The sequence below is a fragment of the Microtus pennsylvanicus genome, chromosome 4 (assembly GCF_037038515.1).
Source record: "Microtus pennsylvanicus isolate mMicPen1 chromosome 4, mMicPen1.hap1, whole genome shotgun sequence".
In the NCBI taxonomy this organism is placed as follows: Eukaryota; Metazoa; Chordata; class Mammalia; order Rodentia; family Cricetidae; genus Microtus; species Microtus pennsylvanicus.
The window spans coordinates 127234407-127253858 of record NC_134582.1 but is presented as its reverse complement, the minus strand read 5'-3'; the positions used below and the strand labels follow the sequence as shown (position 1 = coordinate 127253858).

The 19452-nt window shown below is 44.5% G+C and overlaps 1 protein-coding gene across 3 annotated transcripts in view; it reads right to left on the bottom strand.

The window, feature by feature from the left end:
- Dhtkd1 (dehydrogenase E1 and transketolase domain containing 1) overlaps positions 1-17100 on the bottom strand; it is a 46874-nt gene extending 29774 nt beyond the window's left edge. For all 3 annotated transcript variants that reach the window (XR_012910411.1, XM_075970421.1, XM_075970423.1), the window contains exons 1-4: positions 16876-17100; positions 5954-6109; positions 4152-4363; positions 2980-3174 (exon numbers count right to left, since the gene is read on the bottom strand). Coding sequence is in view for 2 of the 3 variants with exons in the window: in XM_075970421.1 (XP_075826536.1) it covers positions 2980-3174; positions 4152-4363; positions 5954-6109; positions 16876-17029 (717 nt within the window). In the remaining variant the exon portion in view is untranslated. The remainder of the gene's footprint in view (positions 1-2979; positions 3175-4151; positions 4364-5953; positions 6110-16875) is intronic.
- Between the last annotated feature and the right edge of the window lie 2352 nt (positions 17101-19452).

Below are 19452 nucleotides of genomic sequence, written 5' to 3'. Positions count from 1 at the left end.
ACAAACCCAAAGCAAGGTGGGCACTCTAGTCATATCTGGGACCCCTTCTGCCAGAAAAACACTTCCCTGAAACATGGCTGGAAGGGGTTTCCACCAGACACCCCAGTAGGCTCAAAGTCTAGCAAGTGGGTATTTCTAGGCCTGGTCAGGCATTAGGGTTTCAGTAGGCAGTGAGGTAAGCAGATCCCCATTCTGTGGATAACCAGAAGCCCTTACTCAGCTCTCCAGACACCGTCGGCTGTATAGGAAGTTCCTAATTCTTCCAGTCAAGAATCCCTGCTACTGTAGCCCAGACAGGTCTCAGTTAAGGGTGATGGTGACAGTTTGTTTATGCTTCTCCTAGCCAGCTGGAAGTGTGAGCTACAGGCTGTTCCCACCCTAACGCAGGAAAGTTTCCCTTGGTGTCCCTAGCTCTGGAACACTGAAAAAAATCAAACAGGACCACATCATGAACTGAGGAGAACATGAAACCTGGCCACTGCCAAAGGAACTCACTGCAGGCTAGAAAAGAATCTTCACAAAGAATTGGAAGAGAAAATAAACCTAGGAAGCATATACTAAGTGTTTTCCTGTACAGTAATAGGAGGAAAGAAGGTCCTGCCACGACAGGAAGCCTCGTGGAGAGTACCTGGCTGAGGCTGGTTCTGAGCATAGGTTCTGAGCATAGGTTCAGGGCTGGACTGCCCAGCAGTCCTCCTGGGCCCCTGTTGCAGACTCCAGCATTGGAAATGTTCTCATCATGCTGGACCAAAGATGAAACTGAGGGCCTTCTTGGTGGCTGTGGTGTTGACATATCATAGATCCACCATGAAAACCCAGTTACCCTTGGTTGAACTTTCATGGAACATATCACACAAGGAAGGAGGAGTCAAAGACCAAGCAGCTGCCTTCTGCTCAGGGCTGATTCACCCACCCTACCAGCTCACATACACAGAGTATTGAGACATAGGGAACACACATGGAAGCTGGTGGGTCCACAGTGCTCTGTGCTCACAGCCTTGGGGCTCAGCACAGAGAGGAGCATTTCCCAAAAACACTGTTCCCAAGACAGCGGTCTGCCCATGGTATTTCTGATAATTTCCAGGGATGCACACACCCTGGTTGACAAGGAGAAAGGTGAATCACTCCCTGTGGAGAGGGCTGTGCACTTTCCAACACATGGGAGGCTTCAGTTTGAGAAGATGCTTATGAGCACATTGCAGAAAAAAAGTCTAAAATTCTACTCTATCGCCTCCACATCAGGATTCTGAGCATACTGGGAGAAGTTAGGTGTGGTCCAGAGGTCAGAGAGAAAGAAGATCCCAGAGTTCTGGATGTAGGGCCCTGCTCCCAGCTCCAGATGTGCCCCCTCCCAGGTAAGCTCTTCAGTACAGTATACTCGAAGTGATGGAGAACCTTTAGTCGAGGCTTTTGGGGTGCACCCCATGCACTCTAAACACTGGTAGTACATAGTGCCACTGTGTAGTCCTTTGGTATCTACGTCCTGCAAGATGGAGCTGAACAAGGCATGCTACTGGGGCTTCTCCCCACACATGGGTCCCCAGTTGGTGGAATAGTTTGGGATGAATTAGGAGGTGTGTCCTTGTTGGAGGAGGTGTGTCACTGGAGGCTGAGCTTTGAGATTTCAAAAGCTAAGCCATCCCCAGTTAGCTGCCTGACTGCTTTGTGCTTGTGCATCAGAAGTAAGCACTCAACCACTGCTCCAGCATCATGCCTGCCTGCCTGTCTGCCACCTTGGTCCCTACTATGATGGTTGTGGACTTACCCTCTGAACCAGTAAGCAAGCCACCAATAAATTCCTCTATAAGTTGCCTTGATTATGGTGTCTCTTCACAGCAACAGGAAAGTAACTGAGACACGCCCAATTCTGTGGGAGCTGGAGCCTAAGTTTTATGGCAACAGTGTTGATGACAATGCTGTGCTGTGCTCCACCAGGCACTTTCTTTTTCCTTTGTGTGATGTAATATGATGTGGTGTGTGTGTGTGCGTGTGCGTGTGTGTGTGTTGAGATGGGGAGGGCAGAGGACAACTTTCCTTATCGTTCCTTGACCACCATGAATGTTGAAGAAGCAACCTAACCTTTAATTTCCCTGGTGGAAGAAAGAATCCCTGAGAACATTACAGAATAAACCAACATCAGTTCTACCTGTCAGCACTAAGTTCCCACCCATTCACGAAGCTATCTCCAACCAACTGCTCAGAGGCTCCATTGGCTTCTAAAGGAAATTACCACCATCAGTTTTATTCTGCTCCAGTCCTACACTGTTAAGAACTACAGAATATCTCCTAGAAATGTCAGAAAAGCTACATCCATGAAGTCTCCACAGTATGGCCACCTGAACAAGACTTGAACATCAGTGGGTATGCTAACATGGAAAGAAGGATGCTCCAGGGGACTCAACAAACAACCACAGGCAACTGGGGGATGCGGAGAGTGAGAGAAATGGTCTCCTCTCAGGAAAAAGCCTCCATGTGGTTATCCAATACCAAGTAGTTAGCCTTAAAATGAGATACATACGTGTAATATTATACAAACGGTGCAGGTTGCATTGTGTACTTTGGAGTGTTTAAGTATGGGGTAGGGTAGGGTAGGGTGTGTGTAGAGAAAAAGAGGCTGTAAATTTGAAAGAAACAAGGAGGTACATGGGAGGGGATGGAGGATGAAAAAGGAAGGAGAAAAATGATGTGATTATATATATGTGTGTGTGTGTGTGTGTGTGTGTATTGGTTTTTCAAGACAGGGTTTCTCTGTAGCTTTGGAACCTGTCCTGGAACTAGCTCTTGTAGACCAGGATGGCCTTGAACTCAAGAAATCCACCTGCCTCTGCCTCCTGAGTGCTGGGATTAAAGGTGTGCATCACCACCACCAGGCAGATTATAGCATAATGTTTTAAAAAGCTAAAAAATTATTATAAGAACACATGAACATTAAGAAGAAACAAAGAACAACAACAACAAAAACAGAGAAAGAAATCTTACCTCTGGAGGTAACTGCAGAAGGCCTGTCAACAAATTCAGCCTCCCTCTATGGGGCATCCCAATAATGACATCAGTTACACCGCCATAGGCTGACAACCTCAGTAACTCGTGGAAAAAGCCCATCATGCTCTCGGCCCCTTCACCGCCATATCTCTTCACTGTGGCAAACTTGGTGGCCAAAAAGTGGTCAAACTCCTGTGGAACAGACATATTTGCTGCTGGAAGACCACAAGTGCTCAGGCGAAAAGCAGGTAAGTTTTGGGTGCTGTGTGAAGGCCCCACATTACTCCAGAGGTCATGTATGTGCCCTTTCACTACATATTCCCAGAGACAGACATCCCAGTAAAGCACAGCTCTGTTGAGGGCCCTGACACAGAAGAAGCTGTGAGGAGAAGAACCTGAGCGGTAGAAGCACGTATCTGGGAACAAGCTCCTTCTGTGTTTGTTTTTCCAGCCTTGAGGCCAGACTTAGCTATCTGCTGCCTAGCCCAAGATATCAGGTCTCCCAGACCAAGGTCTAACACTGTCCTACTACTCAAACAGGTGGGACGCGACTTCCTTTCAGTTTGACATGCCTAAGCCCTTCCCACAGCTCTGGTGATGATGTGCTTCCACTAACTGACAATGAGAACTTCCGCTGAGCAGTTGATCAAACCCCTCCAGGAAACAAGTGGAGAAGCACAATCTTAAGGACTTTATCAAGTTTTATAAAATAAGCAGAGGATATAGTAACATACTTTGATGCTGAGGAAAACCAACAGCTCAAATGTCTAGCGATCTGCTTTGCTTCTGCTTGCTGTTCAGTCTGGTGTGCTGAAGCAATGGATGATGGCCCCTACACGGGGGCCAGATCGAATGCCTTCCTTTCCTCTCCCCAGAAGCTAGCTATTTTTGTAGGAAGTGAGAAGACTTGATCCACTAATGTTAGCTAATACTTATTTCTACATTTATTTTTACCATTTCTAGTTATTTACAGTTGTATGTATCTGTATGTCAGTATGTGCATATGAGTGCAGGTGCCCTCAGAGGCCATAGGCATTGGATCCCCTAGAATCGGAGGTAAAGACAATTGTGAGGCACCATGTGGGTGCTGGGAATTGAACCTGGGTCGTCTAGAAGAGCAGCAAGTGCCCTTAACCATCTCTCCAGCCCCTACCTGATACTTTTTATACCTGAGATTCTAGCAATAGTTTTGCCAGGTGTTTTCGCTCTTCTGTGGTAAACGACTCCTTTTTCAGCTCCTCAAACCTTCTGGCAAACCAGTCTTTCTCCTCCTGGCTCTGAAGCTGTGCAGTTTCAATAGAAATTGGCCCGCAGAAGATATGGTTCAAATAGGCTAAGACTTCCTCAAGAGAAGCCTCTTCTTTGCCCATGTTCAACAGTCCTGTGAAAGAGAACAAAGGGCTCACTTCAAAGAATAACCAGCCACACGGAAAGTAGGCTGTGGGGGCAGAGCAGAACAGCGATGCCCTTCAATCTGAGTGTGGGGACAGGGCGTAACAGCGACGCGCTTCCCTCTGAGCACGCCGTTACAAACCGAATCATCACCATTGACTGCTAACATTTCCTTTATGAAAGGATTGTGGAAAATATATCCAGGATCCCTCACATAACAAGCAAGTATTCTGTCACTGACTTAAGCCTCGGCCCCATCTAGACCTTTTCTAAAGTCAAAATTAAGATTATGGTTGATGGCCATAAAGTAGAAAAACTAGATTAGGAGGAGACCTTCCCGAGGACACACCTCTATCACGTCACACCAAGTTTTGATCCCAGGTCTCATCCTTGTATCACAAATAATACCAATAAAATAATATAAATAACATGAGATAAAACCCTAACACCATGACTTATGACCCAGGCCCAATATTTTGTTTGTTTGGTCTTGCTGTTGTTTTGCTTCCCAGGCTTGGAGAGAAACTGGAATGAGGGGTTTAGGCTTTGGAATAAAAGCAGGCACAGGATGTTTCCCTCCCTCGGCCCTGCAGCAGCTCCATATTGTCTAAGTTCTCTCAATCTGCTTCTGTCTGGGGTAATTTCAATGAGAGGTGCCCCCATAGGTTCAGACATCGGAATACTTGGTCCCCGGGTAGCTTAGGAGGCCATGCAGCAGGAAGCGTGTCACTAGGCGTGGGTTTTGAGATTTTAAAAGCCACATGCTACTCCTAGATGTGTGCTCGCTCTTGCTGCTCTAGCTCCATGCCTGCTTGCTGCCACAGTTGTCCTCTGGAATGGTGAAGGATTCTTCTCTCTCTGGAACCACAAGCCCCAATGTAAGATGCCTCGGTCAAGGTGTTAAGTTTATCTCTCAACTAAATACGGGAATATTTATTAATGTTAGTTTATCGCAATACTAAATACGGTAATAACTTTTGGGAGCAGTTAGGAAAATGAATCAGCATTCTATAAGCAAAGTGTGTGGCACCTACCTGTTTGGATTTTTAAATACTGTTATTTAGGTATCGGGGAGACACCAAGTGCATTCTGTCACGCGTGGCATAAGAAGGTCAGAGGGAAACTTTGGGAGCTGGTGCTCTCCTTCTACTATGCTTTTCCCACTTGGTGGCAGGCATCTTTACCCACTGAACTACCCTGCCAACCTGTTCTATGTTTTTTTTTTTTTTTTTTGGATTTTTTTCGAGAAAGGGTTTCTCTGTAGCTTTTTGGTTCCGGTCCTGGAACTAGCTCTTGTAGACCAGGCTGGCTCGAACTCACAGAGATCCGCCTGCTTCTGCCTCCCTATTGCTGGGATTAAAGGAGTGCGCCACCACCACCCGGCTCTATTCTATGTTTTTAACCACATAGAAACAAGAGCACTCTAGAACATCAGGACAGCTCCCACGTGAAGACAACGCAGCGTGTCCTTTGTCCCTTCACCTGATGGAAGTCTCTAATCCAGGGCATCCCATTCCTCAAGAACAGAACAAGACCTTCCATCTGACAACTCCCCTCTCATGCCCAGGTGCTGCCTTACCTGTGGTAGTGAAGGGTCCCTGCAGGGTATGTACGAGGGCTTGGATTTCAGGCACAGTATCCAGCAGGGCTTGTCCCGGGAAGAGAGGGTTGATCTGGGCGGCTTTGTGGCCATGCTCACAATAAACTGTCACCAACCTGGCAAGGCCGTGATCAACTAAATTGGAAGAGTGAAATAGCACAGTTAAGGAGATGCTCAGAAACCACAGAGACACTTGTCACAGAAGGGCATTTAACTCGCGGTTCCTACTCCCATTGCCAGTGGATTTCAGGGTTAAAGACTGTCAGATGCTAGGTAAGCACACTTTCTTTTTGATGTTGTTGTTTTGTTTGTTTGTTTGTTTTTGTTTTCTGAGACAGGGTATCCAGGGTTTCTCTGTGTTGCTTTGGAGCCTGTCCTGGCATTAGCTCTGTAGACCAGAACTAAGGCTACCCTTGAACTCACCTGCCTCTGCCTCCCGAGTGCTGGGATTAAAGGCATGTGCCACCACCACCCAAGGTAGCTAAAGTCATGGAAGCAAAAGAAAAGGAAATAGGAGAGGAGCTAGCTTCATGAGTGCAAACGTGTAAGAATAACTGTGCATATGGTAGAATTAGGAGAGAACTTCTGAGACTGAGAAGCATTACTTCCACCCTGACGTTAAAGACACGGTCCCTGTTAGGTCCTTCTTTCCTGGTTAGTGCAGGGGTATTTAGATCTTAGCTGGAACATTAAAATAGGGCTAATACTGGATGTGGTGCACACCTTTAATACCAGCACTTGGGAAGCAGAGGCAGGCAGATTCAATGAGTTCAAGGCTAGCCTGGTCTACAAAGCGAGTTCCAGGACATCATACACATAAAACAAGAACCTTTCTGTCTCTCTTTCCTTCCCTCCCTCTCTCCATCTCTCTCTCTCTCTCTCTCTCTCTCTCTCTCTCTATATATATATATATATATATATATATATATACATACATACACATACATACGCCTATATATCTTTCCCTTTGGTTGGGGTTATACATGCTTTTAATTTGGGAGGCAGAGGCAGATGGATTAAGACCTACATAGTAAATTCTAGGCCAGCCAGGGTTATACAGAGAGATTCTATCTCAAACAAACAAACAAAAGCAACAGCAATAATAAAGCTAGGTAAAACCCCAAATCAATGTTACACTTCCTTTTCCCCACTCAGTGTTGGGAACAAAAATCCACAGCCACACGTTTGCTAAGCAAGTACTCTACCATAAGGCCAAATACCCAACCTCACACCTCCCTTGTTTAGAAATGTGCAGTTGTTTATTTTGACAAGGGGCGCATGTGCTTGCATGTGCAAGTAAGGGGACACTTGCAGAAACCTGTTCCCTCCTTTCACGTCAGTTCCAGGGGCCAAATTTAGGTGCTCAGGCTTGGCAGCAAGCACCTATATCCCGTGAGCCATTTTGTAGGCTCTCTTCTTCCCTTATAGACTCCAGACACAGTTGTTTTATAAACTGTAGGCAAAGAACCTAAATTATCTTGTGAGTCACAGAACACAACTATCAAAGAGCTCTGTCGATAAGCTGGAAGCAGGATGCTGAGTACAAGGCCATGTTGGGCTACACAATGGGGACTAGCACAGCCTTACCTATAGAGTAAGACCCTGTCTCAAAGCAAAGCCTCTACAGATCAGGGAACGGGACGAGAACTCAGTGGAAGAGAGCATGGCTAGCATGTGTGAGGCCCTTGCTTAATCCCCAGCACTTAAATCATTCATTCATTCATTCAAACAAAGTTAGGCTGGTGTGGTGGTACACACCTTCAATGCCAACACTCAAAGGGAGAGGGAGTGGCTTCCTGAGAGTTCCAGGACAGTCAGGCTACATAGGGATCCCCATCTCAAAAAACAAACAAAGCTCTTCAAATGTCTATTTTATGAACAATTACTGCCAAGAAATGGTTTCCTAGCAACACATGTGCTTCAGTCTGTACCAAGCTTGCCTTTTTATACGTGGCAGGCAAAGTGAGAAGAGATTAGGGATGCAATGATCAGAAGACATCTTTGCATCACGTCAACAGCTAGGCAGCCCCATGGTACACCAGACGCCCAGAGGTGACTCTGGTCTGTTCCCTTCCCGAGTCTTAACCTCTGAGCACGTCCTCTAGTTTGAGGAGACATCCCTATAGCTTCCACATAGCATTCTTTGTTTAGGATGGATAGAAATTGTTGGGAAAACAAATGTTGTTTACAAACACTATGGTGAAAACATCAATCTGCATTGCTGTTTACTGTAAATAAAAAAGGCAGTGAGGCACACAGACCACAGTTCTGTTTCAGGAAGGAAAACACCAAGTTAGCCAGCACGAAGTGCACGTCAGCTAATTTAAACTAAACTTGATCTTTCAGTTAAAAGCCAGGTGCTGGGGAGATGGCTTAGCAGTGAAGAGCACAGGCTGCTCTTCCAGAGAACCCTGTTTCAATTCCCAGCACTTACAATGGCCGCTCACATCCCTGAACTCTACTCCCAGGGGACCAGACACCTCTTCTGACTTCCTGGGCAGTGTGTGCCTTCTCCTCTCACAGTCAGGATGTGTCAACTGTTCAAGTGCTGGGATTACAGGCATGTGTTACCATGTTTGACACTTTGTTTTGCCTTGGTTTTCTTTTCTTTTCTTTCCTCCTCCTCCTCCTCCTCCTCCTCCTCCTCCTCCTCCTCCTCCTCCTCCTCCTCCTCCTCCTCCTCTTCGAGACAGGGTTTCTCTGTGTAGTCCCAACTATCCTGGAACTCACTCTATAGACCAACCAGGCTGGCCTCAAACTCAGAGATCTCTGAGTTTTCCACTTCCTGAGCACTAGGATTAAAGGTGTGTAACACTACCTTTGCACACCTTTGCACACCACCTCCCAGTTAGGGTAAGTAATTTCTAAAGAATGACAGTAGTAGTAAAGAAGCTGGAATCTGAACATAAGTGTTTTTTACTTCAACACTCCGTTACACACACACACACACACACACGCACGCACGCACGCACGTGCGCACACACTTTTTCCCTGGAGATAAAACCTAGAACCCTGAGCACACTAAGCAGGTATTCTGCCACTGAGGCAAATTCTTGTCCCTGCATCTACTACAACAAAAGTTGAAGAGGGATGTCTTGAACCTATAGAAGGAATGACTAGAACTATATAAGGCTAAGGTTGTCTACTTTTTCCATCTGCATTAATATTTTAGAATTTTCTACAGTTGTGAAAATCACTAATGTTTTCAGTTTCTTCAAACTATTTCTTTACAATTCCAGTAAAGGTCACTGTGGTTTGTAATACGGAACATCCCCCAAGACATCACTTCAACTATCAAAGCTCTACTGTGATAGAGACAGTAACTGCCAGCCTTGGTCTAGAATCCAGTGACTTCCCTCTCTGGAAAGTCTCGGTTACCGGTTGAACGGGAAATGCTCCCTACGGATTGGTGTGTTAGAATATGTTGTTCTCAGCAGGTAATCCTGTTTGGAGAGAGAACAGAACATCTGGGCCATGGGGACTGGTGTTGGTGGATGTCGGCCTGTTTGGCCAGGCCTTTAGAGTTACAGTCATTGCTTCCTGAACTGGCAAGATGTCAGGAGCGCCCGCTCATATTTCTGCTGCTGCAATGCTGCCCAGTTGCCTTGCTTTCCTCTCCATAATGGACTGTCTCCCCTGACTCTCCAGCTAAGATAAGCCTTTCTCTTTTGATTTGCTTCTATCATGTAGTTTGTAATGTAAATAAGAAAAGTAGCCACAGTTTTGGGGGGGTTTTTTGTTTCTGTTTTTTTGTATGACAGGGTTTCACTGTGTAGCCCTGGTTGTCCTGAAACTCACCCTGTAGACCAGGCTGGCCTCAAACTCAGAGATCCATCTGCCCCTGCCGTCTAAGTGCTGGTATCAAAGCCATGCACCACCACTGTTCAGTTTCTAACACCGTTTTTCTGTTTGTTTGTTTGTTTTCAAGACAGGGATTCTTTGTAACTTTGGAACCTGTTGTGGAACTAGCTCTTGTAGACCAGGCTGGCAGCAAACTCAGAGATCTGCCTGCCTCTTGAGTGCTAGGATTGAAGGCATGTGCCACTACCATCCAGTCAAACACAGTTTTTAAAAGATGCAAAAAAAAAAAAAAGAAAGCCAGGTAGTAGTTGCATGTGCCTTTAATCTCAGCATTTGGGAGGCAGAGGCAGGAGGATTTCTGTGAGTTTAAGGTCAGCCTGGTCTACAGAGCTAGTTCTAGGACAGGCTCCAAAGCCACAGAGAAACCCTGTCTCGAAAAACCAAAAAAAAAAAAAAAAAAAAAAAAAAAAAAACAAAAAAAAAAACACCTGTCTCAAAAACAAAAAGAAAGAAAGGTAGATAGAAAGAAAGAAAGAAAAGAAAATCTAAAAAGTCTAAAACCCTTCAGTATAAAAGTATATGTGAGAATCACTACTCTTAAACTCACCTCCACTGTAAATTGGGAATTTAAATAAATAGATTCAAAACTGATGCATAATATTCTAGGTTTGATACCACACACTAATAAATAAAATAAATAAATAAATAAATAAAGTTACTTGGTAACTAAGGTTTACCGAGACTAAAGTACAAGCCATTACCAAGAGTAAACTACAAAGAACACAGCCTGGGTCAAAGTTTAACTGATGAAAACACTAACAACCACCCCAATCTAAGAGGTTTCTAAAGGCAAATGTAGTGTTTCCTTAAGTCCTCAGCACAAAGCAAGGCTTGGTGAATGGTATGGGCTCCTGAGGCAGGAGCTGACTGTAACCAAGACAGGTATGAGGGTGAAGAAGCCTTCCACAGCCTTCACTTCATTCTCTCTTGGTGCTTTTCCTGGGATTCTACCATAAAGTCTAGGCTGGCCTTGAACTCATTATCCTCTTATTTCAGTCTGGGAATGAATTATAGGTCTGTGTCATCAGTTCGGCCACTGTGTCACTTCTGAAGTGTCAAAGTGTCCATTTCCAGAAGGGTTTGTATTTTATCTTATAAATACTTCAGAATTAAATCATGATTCATAATAGAAAATCATTCCTCTGGATTAAGACTGTACTTTCACAGCAGCTGATATACTTGAAAAATACTAAAAACATGCCCATGGCCTCACCTGATTCTTATTCTTTATTTAAAGAAAGTTAGTTTGTTTATTTACTTTGTGTGTTTGTGCACGTGTGTGTGTGTGCATGTGTGCCTGCAGAAGTCAGAAGAGGGGGTCAGATCCCCTGGAGCTGGAGTTACAGAAGATTGTGAGCTGCCCAAAATCTCTGAAAGAACATCAAGGCTGTTAACTCCAACTTCCAGACTCCCAAATTATAAAACAGTAACTATAAATACACTTGTCCAGAATTTAAGGACAAATGCAGAAAGACATCATTATATTTATACCAAAAAGCACAGAAACAATGTATTGGCCCATATTTAAAAGGCATCTTCTCGGCCAGGCAGTAGTAACACACACCTTTAACCCAGCACTTGGAAGGCAGAGGTAGGCGGACCTCTGTGTGTTTGAGGCCAGCTGGGTCTACAAGAGCTAGTTCCAGGAAGATAGAAAAAACAGAGAAACCCTGGCTGAAAAACATAAATAAATAAATAAATAAACAAACAAACAAACAAACAAATAAATAAATAAATAAATAAAGCATCTTCTCCTGATATTCAATGTTCTGGTTATATAAGAAAGAGTTAAATACCCCAAACACACACACACACACACACACACACACACACACACACACACACAAATTGCATGAGCCTAGCATGGTGATGCATTCCTATAATCCCAGGATGCAGGTAGCAGAGGCAGGAGGACTACCATGAGTTCAAGGCCAGTCTAGGTTACAATAACAAGTACCAGGTCAACTAGAATTACAGAGTAAGACTATGTCTCAAAAAATTGTATATACAAGGACATATGATATATGTGTCTTTTTTAACCTTTATTTCTATTTTTGTAAACGGGTATTTTCCTTTCATGTGTGTCTGTGTACCACACGTGTGCCTGGTGCCAGCAGAGAGCCCTGACCTTATATGTCTTACTAAGGAATAAACAGTGGGACTGGAGAAGCAGCTCAGGGATTAAGAGCACTGACTGCTCTTCCAGAGGATCCAGACTTGATTCCTAGCACCCACAAGATGACTCACAGTCGCAGGGACCTCTGGGACTGGGCTATGCGGTACACAGACACCAGGCATATGTGGTACAGAGACACTTCTATACATAAAACTTTAAAACATCTTTAAAAGAATGAAAGAAAGCATGAGGTCAAGTGGAAACTATATTATCAACAAATGGGTAGAAATTCAGCACTGCTATCGAGAGCAGCTGTGTCTTAGCACATAGAACAGAATATAACAAGGAGAAAAGAACAGGACCCAGAGGCAAGAGCTCCAGGCAAAGTGCTTGCCTCGAGTGTCACAGGACCAGAGTTTGATTCTGCACACTAAGATAATAAAATGAGGTCAGGAATAATGATTCCAGAGAGGCTGTCTGGGAGACTCATTTTGTTTTTGTTTTAACTCAAATATGTTTACTCAGTACCTGCTATGCCCAGAGATTTAGGTATAGACAATACATATTCTACATTGTTCAAGTTTCTAAATACCAATGAGATAAAGAAGAAATAATATCTGAATCTTAGAGGAGACATCCTCCACCTGGTATGACCAGCCTTTTGTATACAGCACATAATGTCATTAATGACGTTTAAGGGGCTGGAACATGGCCCAGCAGTTAAGAGCATTAGCTGCTCTTGCAGAAGACCCAGGTATGGTTCCCAGCATCCATACTGAGTGGCTCACAACCACCTATAACTCTAGCTCTATGTGTGCACACACACACACACACACACACACACACACACACACACACACACACACACAGAGAGAGAGAGAGAGAGAGAGAGAGAGAGAGAGAGAGAGAGAGAGAGCACAAAAAACAATAGCCAGGCTGTGGTGGTGCACACCTTTAATCCCAGCACTTGGAGGCAAGGGCAGGTGATAGATTTCTGTGAGTTCGAGGCCAGCCAGGTCTACAGAGAGAATTCCAGGACAGGCTCCAAAGCTACAGAGAAACCCTATCTTGAAAAACAAACAAAAAACAAAAAGAAAGTAAAACAAAACAAAAACAACCCAATTTTCCTTCCCAAAAAATCTCTTAAGCCAGACACTGCAACTCACAAATAACTGTTTCCATCATTGACTTTGCTTTCCTTCACACTGGCCCTAATACGTACAATCATACCCATGACCTGAGGTTATAGTTCAACACTGAACTTTTAGATGTTACCAGGAAGCTCATAATAAAGCAGGTTCTCTATTAGGAGGCTGTGGAAAGTGATTTGGTGATAAGGGAAGAAAGAAGGACTTAAACGTAAAATCAACTCCAGAGATATTCTTCTAACTATACCAGCCTGAAGTTCCCAAAGTGATTCTCATATACTTTTCCAAATGGTAACTATTAGACGGGTTTTTCCACGGCAATCTTAATTCATTAGGTCAGTTGGATGTGAAAGAAAAAATCAAACCAATCACAGCAGCTGTATGTTGAGTGTGCACTGACACGACCTTAAAGGTTTTGTCCCTTCATGTACAACATACATTCCTTATGACTAGCCAAAGGCGGACACACACAGATACACACATTCACATAATCCTAAGCTGAGGGCGTATGTAGTGGTCCAGAACTTGCCTAGCATGCACAAGGCCCTCAGTTTGATCTCCAACGCTATAAAAAGAAAGGGGGGGGGTTATGTTTCAGAACCTGGTCACTGAATTAGAACCTGGGTAAAGAGAAAAGATTCAGAGCTAGGAACTGGCATTTTAAGAACCAAAATCACTGTTCATCAACAAATAAGTTCAGGAATAATGGATATGAATTATAGGGAGCTGAGAAGTAAGTAGCTTGGTAAGTAGGGTTAAAGGTTCGAACGACACTGAAAAAAAAGTCTACACACTGAATTTGCAATGTGGAAGAAAATATCTACAGCCTTGCAAATGCAGAATTAACAATCTAGTTGGTTAAAATGCTCCCCCCCCCAAAAAAAAATTGACTACAGCCAGGTATGGTGGCCATGCTTTTAAAACAGCATTCAGGCAGAGGCGGTGGATCTCTGAGTTTGAGTCCAGCTTTACAGAGCGAGTTCTAGGACAACCTGGGCTACACAAAAGAAAGAGATGAGATTTATTTTCAATGGTTCCCAAGATAAAGAGCAAAATACTCTAAGGTTCCAAAGTGTGAAAAGTCAAAGAAAGATCTGGTAGCACTTAAACAATAAAAAGGATTTGTTTATTTTAGTAGAAACGGTCTTACTACGTAGCTTCAGCTGACCTGAATTCGCTATGTAGAACAGGATGGTATTGAACTCACAGAGGCCCAAGCTGCCATTGCCTCTCCAGTGAGAGGACTAAAGGCATATACCAAGTCTGACAGAGGGGACTGTCAACATTAATATTAGGATCAAAGAAGCCAACTGGGGGGTGGGGACATTGTGGCGCACACCTTTAATCCCAGTGCTTAGGAGGCAGAGGCAGGCAGATCTCTGAGTCTGCCACCAGCCTAGTCTACACAAGCTCCACATCAGCCAAGGTTACATAATGACACCCTGTTTCAAACAAACAAGAAGCTAAATGGTGGTACCGAATAGAAGACCTGGATATCAATCCACACATCTTCTAACACCTGATCTTTGATAAAGAAACAAAAAATATCAAATGGAAAAAAGAAAGCATATTTAACAAGTGGTGCTGGCATAACTGGATATCAACATGTAGAAGAATGAAAATAGACCCATATCTATCACCACACACAAAACTCAAGTCCAAATGGATAAAAGACCTCAAAATAAAGCCAACCACACTGAACCTTATAGAAGAGAAAGTGGGAAGTACACTTGAGTGCACTGGCACAGGGAACCACTTCCTAAATAGAACCCCAGCAGCACAGACACTGAGAGAAACAATTAATAAATGGGACCTCCTGGAACTAAAAAGCTTCTGTAAAGCAAAGGATATGGTCAACAAGACAAAACGACAATCTACAGAATGGGAAAAGATCTTCACTAACCCCACATCAGACAGAGAGGTCTGAGCTCCAAAATATACAAAGAACTCAAGAAACTGGACACCAAAAGAACACATAATCCAATACAAAATGGAGTACCGACCTAAACAGAGAACTCTCAACAGAGGAATCTAAAACGGCTGAAAGACACTTAAAGAAATGTTCAACATCCTTAGTCATCAGAGAAATACAAATCAAAACAACTCTGAGATTCCATCTTACACCTGTAAGAATAGTCAAGATCAAAAACACTGATGACAACTTATGCTGGAGAGGTTGTGGGGAAAGGGGAACACTCGTGCATTGCTGGTGGGAATGCCAGCTGGCACAGCCCCTTTAGATGTCATTGTGGCGATTTCTCAGAAAATCATGAAACAACCTTCCTCAAGACCCAGTAATACCACTTTGGGATATATATCCAAAGAATGCTCAATCGTGCCACAAGGACATGTGCCCAACTATGTTCATAGCAGCTTTGTTTGTCATAGCCAGTACCTGGAAACAACCTAAATGCCCCTTGATCGAAGAATGGATAAGGAAAATGTGGTACATTTACACAATGAAGTACTACACAGCAGAAAAAAATAACGACATCTTGAATTTTGCAGGAAAATGGATGGAGCTAGAAAACATTATTTTGAGTGAGGTAACCCAGACACAGAAAGACAATTATCACATGTACTCACTCATAGGTCGTTTTTAAACATAAAGCAAAGAAAGCCAGCCTACAAACCACAATCCCAGAGAACTTAGACAACAATGAGGACACTAAGAGAGACTTCCATAGATCTAATCTACATGGGAAGTAGAAAGTAGAAAAAGACAAGACCTCCTGAGTAAATTGGGATCATGGGGACCTTGGTGGAGAGTTGAAGGGGGAGGGGAGAGGCTGGGAGGGGAGCAGAGAAAAATGTAGAGCTCAATAAATATCAATTTTTTAAAAAGAAGCTAAATGGGGGCTGGAGAAATGGCTGAGTAGTTAAACAAGCATAGTTGCAAAGGATCGGGGTTAGATTCCCAGCAGCCACATGCTGGTTCACAGTATCTGTGAATCCAGTTCCAGGGAATCCAATGCCTTCTTTGGACACCAGGCATGCACATAGTATACATATATGCATGCAGGTAAAACACTTATACATATAAATAAATATGAAAGCTATATAACAAATAAGTAAATGTAAAAAAATTTAAAGATGCCAACAGTTTTCTCTAATAACCTGCATTTTTCTATTGCATAAGGACAAATGATAGAATAACTTAACTTTGTAGCATAAACCAAATACTCGAAATCATTCTTGGACACGAGATTGCAAAATAGTTCCAAAAACTGATTTTCGCGTTGGCTAATTACGTCAAAACCTATCAGCCACATGGTTGCGAGTTCAGCTATTAAAGCGAAAGGCTAGCTAGGTCCAAGGGCAAATAATACCACTGTTGTCTAGATCATGTACCAACTGCCCTCCTGCAACAGAGATGCCATCTGTTGGCCCTGCAAATATATCGTCTGGTTAAGAGCTGGGAGATCTTAGAACGTGTGTCTTTTCACAGAACCATCTCCACAAAGGGCTAAATTCCTACGTGTTGATGGATGAGGAATGGAAAAGAGAAGCTGTTCCCAAACTAGGATCCAACAAAAAAGATGGGGAGACACGTGAATACAAAGCCCAGGGATGCCCAATTGTGGAAGCTAGACAGTGGGGTGACCTCGACACTGACAACTCCCACACCTTCCTCCTACCATATCCTCAGCTCTTCCAGGCAGCGATCTTTCACAGGCCAGAAGTTCCCAGGCGCCCAGTACCCACTTTCAAGAGCACCCCACCACACGCAGTGCAGGTTGGTCCCTGCCCTCCCAGGGACCAGCCGCACCCCTAACCTGAGGGGCGTGTATGGTCGCCTCGGGGCTCTCCGCTCTCGGCCTTCCTAGGCCGGTAGCCATAGACGCCCCTCTCCGTCTGGTAACCGCGCCGGAAAAGCGGGACAGCTAGGCAGAGGGCTCTCCTTGCAGCTGCCATAGTGGCCGGAGCCATGTCAGTCTGGGTCCGAAAGAATGGAAGAAACGGGAGCTGCAGCCAAGGCGAGAGAGATGGTCGCGGGAGGAGAGTGGGACCCTGAATGCACCACGTGAGGCTGAGGACTCGCCCAGGGACAACGCCCCCGGGCTTCATTGGTCAAGGTGTTGGCCTCTCAGAGCCAATCAGAGGCTGGAAGATGAGGCGTAGCTATGCCCAGTACCCAGGCTGGTCTGGGGGAAAGCCCAGGGCCAAAGGCCTTCTGGATTTGGACCCAGTGGAAGGATGGCAGCCGAGCAAGACTAGCTTTCAGGTATACAGTAGAGCTATATGTACATCCTGAAATCTCCCGCCTTAAAATTCACCCTCTGCTGGAAGCTGCAGAGCACAGCAGTGTAGTTTTCATTACAGAAAGGACAAAAAACAAGGATGCAAAAAGAAAGGATTTGGGGGAAAGAAGAAAACTCATTTTCACCATTTTTTTAAAAAAGTTATCCTACAAAGTGATGTTACATTTTCCTTTATACTTTTTTCTCAATGATCCTTCTTCCTTACTCCCCTGCCCTTCCACTTTGACCCCTTTCTTCCCTCCTATATCCTCCATTAGGCTTTTTTCTGCCTTCTTTCTCTCTTCCTTTCTTCTTTTCTCTTTCTTTCTTTTGGTTTTTTGAGACAGGGTTTCTCTGTGTAGCCCTGGCTGACTTGAACTCGCTTCATAGACTCCGCTGGTCCTGAACTCAGAAAGATCTGCCTGCCTTGGACTCCTGAGTGCTGAGATTAAAGGTGTGAGCCACCACTGCTCGGTGCATTTTCATGGTTTTTATAATATTTTATGTCTATGGGTGTTTCCCCTGTGTATATCTGTGCACCACGTGCAAGCAGTGCCTGTGGAGGCCCAAAGAGGGCATTGGTACCTCAGGATCTGGGGCAACAAATGATTGTGAGCTGCCATGTTGGTGCTGGGAATTGAAGCCAGATCTTCTGGAAGGGCAGCCAGTATCCTTAACTGCTAAGCCATCTCTCCAGACCTTAACAATCTAGAATCTACATGTGAATGAAAAAAAAGTAGTACTTTTCCTTCTGAGCCTGGCCTACTTTGCTCGACTTGATGTGGTGGTTTGATAGCAATGGCCCCATAAGCTCACAGATTTTTTTTTTTTTTTTTTGGTTTTTTTGAGACAGGGTTTCTCTGTGGTTTTTGGAGCCTGTCCTGGAACTAGCTCTTGTAGACCAGGCTGGTCTCGAACTCACAGAGATCCGCCTGCCTCTGCCTCCCGAGTGCTGGGATTAAAGGCGTGCACCACCACCGCCCGGCTAGCTCACAGATTTGAATGCTTGGTCACTAGGAAGTGGCTGTTACTTGACAAGGATTAGGAAGTGGCCTTGTTGGAGTGGGTGTGGCCTTATTGCAGGAAGTGTGTCACTGGGAGTGGGCTTGGGGCAGGGGAGAGTCTCAAAAGCTCAAGTCAGGCCCAGTGTCTCTCTCTTCCTGCTGCTTGCTGACCCAGAAATCTCAGCTACCATGTCTGCCTGTCTGCAGGCCAATGTGCTCCATGAGGAGAATGGACTAAACCTCTAAACTGTAAGCAAGACCAATAGAAAGCTTTCCTTTGTTTTTTTTAAGCAACATATATATTTTATTTTTTTTTAATTTTTTTAAAATTTATTTATTTATTAAAGATTTCTGTCTCTTCCCCGCCACCGCCTCCCATTCCCCTCCCCCTCCCCTAATTAAGTCCCCCCCCCCTCCTCAGCCTGAAAAGCAATCAGGGTTCCCTGTCCTGTGGGAAGTCCAAGGAACCCCCACCTCCATCCAGGTCTAGTAAGTTGAGCATCCAAACTGCCTAGGCTCCCACAAAGCCAGTGCGTGCAGTAGGATCAGAAACCCATTGCCATTGTTCTTGAGTTCTCAGTAGTCCTCATTGTCCGCTATGTTCAGAGAGTCCGGTTTTATCCCAGGCTTTTCCAGACCCAGGCCAGTTGGCCTTGGTGCGTTCCCAGTAGAACATCCCCATTGTCTCAGTGTGTGGGTGCACCCCTTGCGGTCCTGAGTTCCTTGCTCGTGCTCTCTCTCCTTCTGCTCCTGATTTGGACCTTGAGATTTATGTCCGGTGCTCCAATGTGGGTCTCTGTCTCTGTCTCCTTTCATCGGATGGAAATAGAAAACACTATCCTGAGTGAGGTAAGCCAGACCCAAAAAGAGGAACATGGGATGTACTCACTCATATTTGGTTTCTAGCCATAAACAAAGGACATTGAGCCTATAATTAGTGATCCTAGAGAAGTTAAATAAGGAGAACCCAAAGAAAAACATATAGGCATCCTCCTGAATATTAACCTTCAGAAAGCTTTCCTTTGTAAAAGTTCCGATGGCCATGGTGTCTCTTCACAGCAATAGAACATTGACTAAGACGTGTGATAGTTTCTTTCACCACAAATGA